The sequence below is a fragment of the Rhinopithecus bieti genome, unplaced genomic scaffold (genome assembly GCF_001698545.2).
Source record: "Rhinopithecus bieti isolate Rb0 unplaced genomic scaffold, ASM169854v2 scaffold_41644, whole genome shotgun sequence".
Classification (NCBI taxonomy): domain Eukaryota; kingdom Metazoa; phylum Chordata; class Mammalia; order Primates; family Cercopithecidae; genus Rhinopithecus; species Rhinopithecus bieti.
Genome location: NW_016817838.1, coordinates 1,721,218 through 1,726,583, shown reverse-complemented (window position 1 = coordinate 1,726,583; position 5,366 = coordinate 1,721,218). Strand labels below are relative to the sequence as shown.

General features: G+C 36.2%; 1 protein-coding gene across 2 annotated transcripts in view; it reads right to left on the bottom strand.

Annotated features, from left to right (window-relative positions):
• Positions 1–1,654: 1,654 nt before the first annotated feature.
• Positions 1,655–5,366, bottom strand: part of PDIK1L (PDLIM1 interacting kinase 1 like) — a 13,039-nt gene continuing 9,327 nt past the window's right edge. For both annotated transcript variants that reach the window (XM_017856198.1, XM_017856197.1), the window contains exon 3: positions 1,655–3,961. In XM_017856198.1, the coding sequence (XP_017711687.1) occupies positions 3,221–3,961 (741 nt within the window). In that variant the 3' untranslated portion in view covers positions 1,655–3,220. The remainder of the gene's footprint in view (positions 3,962–5,366) is intronic.

Here is a 5,366-nt window from a genome sequence, read left to right as displayed (position 1 = left end):
AATTACAATCATTTCCCCTTTTATAAATTCTTCATAAAATATATTTGACAATTTTAACAGAAAATTTCAAAAGTTGCTTTCATTTCTTAAGTGCTGATGACTTATTTTTTGACCATTTTGTCATGCTGGTGAATTATTTTGTAGCTGCTACAATAGTTTGATAACAATTTACAATTAAAAACAACAACAACGAAGAGAAAAAACAGACCAGCAGAAAGAACTATTCTGTGTGCTATTTATGTGACACTTAACATTTACTTCATCATAATGACAAAGTATCCCTTAGCACCAAAAAATCTACAGGAACCCCATCTTTCTAAGTGACAACTAGTGCAAAATAACATTCTAGGAACTAACTGTACAACCCCATATTTTAACTGGCCACAGTTGCCTATAAGCTCATTTGAAGTATTTGGTCTTTTTTCAATTAAGACAAATTTCAAAAAACACCATAAACCATGGCAAGAGACTCTATGAGGAACAATTGCTTATTGAGTACCTATTATGGGCAAGGCACTGTGCACAAAGTTTTGCTTTCATTTTTCCTCTAGCAAATATCCAGGTATTTCCAAATATCACTAATCATCTTTTCTTACTCCTGGCTGGAAAAGGCCTTTGGCTAAATGCCATTTTTTAATTGTCATTTTATCAACAAACCTTTAGTGCTGAGCACACAGTAGGTACTTAATAAATACTTCTGACTGAAAGAACAAAGACAAAGAATTTACTATCATTTTGCTTGGCTATTTTAGAATACAAGGACTTGAGAAAATTCCAGAAGAAACTTCCTGTTACCTCATACCCTTACCCCTAATCAAAGAATTACACTTCACAGGTAAAATCTTTCCAAGTAAATGATAATCATTAACTATTTTACATGAGGCAGGACCAAAAACTATGCGCTTAGGAAACTGTGGCTCCAAGCACATAGATATTTGAAGAGCAAATGATGCATGGGCATACCATCATCTATGAATCTCTGCTGAAGTGCCATGTTATTGACGAAACATTATCATGATGCTTTTTCTTACTCCCTATAGCTCAACTTCCTTGGACATATCTGTTAAATTAAACTAATCTGGTGATCCAGAGGGTCAATTATCATGAGGTTCCAGGGTGTTTCCACTTCTAATTTCCAAAAGAATTCTTATACTTATTAGCTTGAAAGTGATGTTAAAAGTATATGATTTTTCATTTTAAGAGGCTTTATTTCAATAAAACCTTTTAGTCCAAATTTTAAACTTCCAGATCAAGTAACACATAGTCCAGAAATTTTACGTACTGCAATTTTTTGGTGATGTTTTATATTCTGTTTCCTCTGAACACATTTGAAACGGAAAAATTATGACATATTCCAAAAGTTGTGGAAGTTCAAAAAAGCTGAGATTATGCAAGCTATCAATAATTTCAGTATTCTAGGCCAGGTGCGGTGGCTCACACCTGTAATCCCAACACTTTGGGAGGCCGAGGCGGGCAAATCATGAGGTCAGGAGATCGAGACCATTCTGGCTAACACGGTGAAACCCCCGTCTCTACTAGAAATTAAAAAAAAATTAACCGGGTACGGTGGTGGCCGCCTGTAGTCCCAGCTACTCGGGAGGCTGAGGCAGGAGAATGGTGTGAACCTGGGAGGCGGAGCTTGCAGTGAGCCGAGATCGTGCCACTGCACTGCAGCCTGGGCGACAGAGACTCCGTCTCATAAAAAAAAATAATAATAATTTCAATATTCTAATACTATTTTGTTCGACTTTTGACCAAAAATTCTAGTGCTTTATAAAGATTAACTTAGATACAATGTAAAGTCTATTTAACCTTAAAGGCTAATGTTGTTTTAGGGAAGCATTCTATCCTTTAGATTTTAACTATCTGCATTTACAGGAAAACAAATCGTAGACAATCATACAAAGTTAAAATCAAACTAACTTCAAGAGGAGTAATGGTCTGTTGGTTTTTTGACATAGACTATATCAGTGATTGTATAAAATGGATAGTTTTTCTACTTTAAAAGTAGTGGTTGCCACAATATTTTATCCATTTGCCATACTGTATACGTATCTTCTCCTATATTAGATAAAGGTGATCAATATTTTCAACAACCATATTACTATCATTACTGTCTCAAATCAGACAAGAGAAAACAGCATCAGTGCCAAAATGAAAGGAACTCCAGTGACTCAACAAGTGACCATATCAGGGCAGGCAAAGTGAGGGTAGAGCTCATTTGGTTTCTTCAACTTCAGTATAATGAGGCTTAGACAAAGTCTTCAAACCAAAAATATATCAAGTATTACAGTTCATACATAGCAAAGTTTTCAGAAACAGAATCCTGTATTCAGATTTATATCAGATTGTAGAAGCTCAAGTGCAGACGGCCCAATGCAGTGGTTTAGTTGGTTAAATAAATGCTCGGTTACCTAAAGAAGGTAGGACTGAATCACCAACCTGCTACCATATGACTGCGTGACTAATTCAACTCTTGCAGCTACAGGGCACTGGAGAGTTCAAACATACTTCAGCAGCTTTGGATCACTTAATTTCATTTATGTTTTACCAGATAATTTTAGACCCTCCAAAATGATGCCTTTAAAAAAAAGCTGTATATTACAAAATAAAAAAACCCTAATATGATTTCATTAGGGGAAGGGGCAGAGTAGGAAGATAAGGGAAGGTTTGTTTATTTTTCATCACTGATTTCACCAGCAAATCTCAAAAACCCAAACCTACATCAAATAATTTAAACAGATGTGGCATTTTTTTCATATGGAATGCAAAATGTGTACATTCACATACTTACATGTACATAAATATATACATATATGTTTCCTTTACAAAGTTTCAAAGGTTGCATTACCAGCATGCAAACCTCTTTTCCCATGGAAATTCCTAATACTGACAAGGAATGTCTAAAATACTTAGAGACATATTTCCAGAAAACTGGACGCTCTTCTCTTCTTAGCTTTTAGAGAATTTTCCTGCCAAACTTCTATCAATAATCATTTTTTAAAAATTTACACCCACATTGGTAATACACATTTGAAACATACTAATATAATAAAACGGCCAACTTGGATTTAAGAAAAATGAGGAAAAAAAAATCCCACAAAAAATCTAAACCCTTAGAGGGTGGAGTCTAGCTTTTATATTCTTTTCAGCCACATAATGTTGCATCACTGTTAAACAGAAGCAGCATATCATCCATGGTATTTGCAAATAATATGTGTCACGTTTCCCAGCTGCTATCTTTAAATGCAATTTGTACTAATCTGAGTTCTAGTTCAAAAGCATCTGGGCGATCCTGAGGGTTTGCAGCCAGCATTTCCTTAATCAGTTGTTTCATTCGCCCATTCATAGATTTTTTCTTCACAGGAATGAGAAGTTCCATTTTGGGATTTTCCAGAAGTGCCTCCCCAACAGGCACAATCTCAGTTCCTTGTTTTACGTAACTCCCCAAGAGTTCCTTCTTTGTCTCTGTGTCTATGAATGTGATCCTTTCCAGCATTGCCCAGATGATAATCCCCAGAGCAAAGATGTCAGCTTTTGCTGTGTAATGTCCTTCCCAAACTTCAGGAGCCATGTAAAAATCTGTTCCACATGCTGTGGAAAGGAAACACTTGTTTACACTGACAGGTTCTTCTGGGTTCTGCCCAGAGGCTGAACAAACTTTACTTAGACCAAAATCAGCCACTTTGAGTGTAGGTTCCAAGTCACTGGTATCCAACCTGGTTTGAGAAATCAGGATGTTATCAGGCTTAAGATCTCGGTGGATGATCTGGTTTTTATGCAAGAAAGCCAGGGCACTGCTCAGCTGAAGCATGAAGCTGGTATTAGTTTTACGATTGGGTTTCCTGGACAATAGATACTCATTCATATCTCCTCCGTCACAAAAATCCATCACAAACCACAAATAATAGGCGCTTCTGGGATCAAAGGCAATTTCTCCTTTTAATGAAGTTTCTACAAGCTACAAGAAGGAAAAAAAAAGATTACAATCATTTGCATAGGTTATACAATTCAGTTATAGGAAAAGAATAATTTAAAGGTTAAGTCAGTCTCCACCTTTAAGTGGAAACTCTATTAATATTTAATCAGTGCTTTCATATATGCATTTTATTTTAAACTTTAAAAAATGCTTCAAACTGTCATTTTGTCCCTGATAAATATACACCAAAGCTCTAAACCAAGGGGTAAAAATTTAAAAATAGTTTTATTTTGAAAAGCGTCCAAGTGGCCACACATTTTCTCCATGTGTCAGTGGAGCTGAATTCTACCCACCTAGCTCATAGCTTCATGAAAAGACCAAAGTTTCAGCAGATAGACTAGGAAATTGCCAGTTGGGGTATAAACCTCAATTAGGAAACTCTATTCAATGAAATCGCCTGAAATACACTTCTTACTCATTGCACATACACTGTCAACATAACCTGTGAAATCGAGAGAAAAATGATCAAGGAACAACTAGTTGTTGCAGAAATAGCTGTTCCTGTAGTCATTAATAAAGACTGACATCGTTACTTCATAAACTTCTATAGGCAGAATGCAAATATGTTGGCTCTTTCACTGGATGACTTTTAAAACCAATTTATGAAAATCAAATATGCATTTTAAAATTTTAAATATTTTGTTTTCAAATATGCATTTTGATATAAAAAATCAACTCTGAATTTGTATATTTCCTCTTTCATACAAGATGAAAACCTAGACTAAATCACAGTTTTATTTGTTATTATTATTTAGTTACAACTCTCCTTTACTTGAAATTCAATAGAATTACTTCACTGGACATGAACTATCACTCTAAAACACAGTATATAGTCTTTTTTTTTTTTTTGAGACAGAGTCTTGCTCTGTCACCAGGCTGGAGTGCAACGGCGCAATCTCGACTCACTGCAACCTCTGCCTCCTGGGTTCAAGAGATTCTCCTGCCTCGGCCTCCCAAGTAGCTGGGACTACAGGTGTGTGCCACCATGCCCAGCTAATTTTTGTATTTTTAGTAGAGACAGGGTTTCACCATGTTGGCCAGGATGGTCTCAATCTCTTGACCTCATGATCCACCCACTTCGGCCTCCCAAAGTGCTGGGATTATAGGTGCGAGCCATGGCGCCCGGCCCCGTATATTGTCTTTTAAAAGCATTTGTTGTATGGTGTCCTTTTCAGACCCATGAGTTGAACAGAAAAGACGAAAGAGTGTTGAAGAGTGAATGAATTGTTAATTTCACATTTAAATCTACTGGTACTTCCTCTACCATTTGGCCAAGCACAAGCAAAGAACATCCCTTCACGCCATCTCTCCACACAGCAGACAATAGTAATTGCAATGATCTGCAGTTATCTCTTTTGCATGAGTTTTTTTTTTTTTTTTTTTTTTT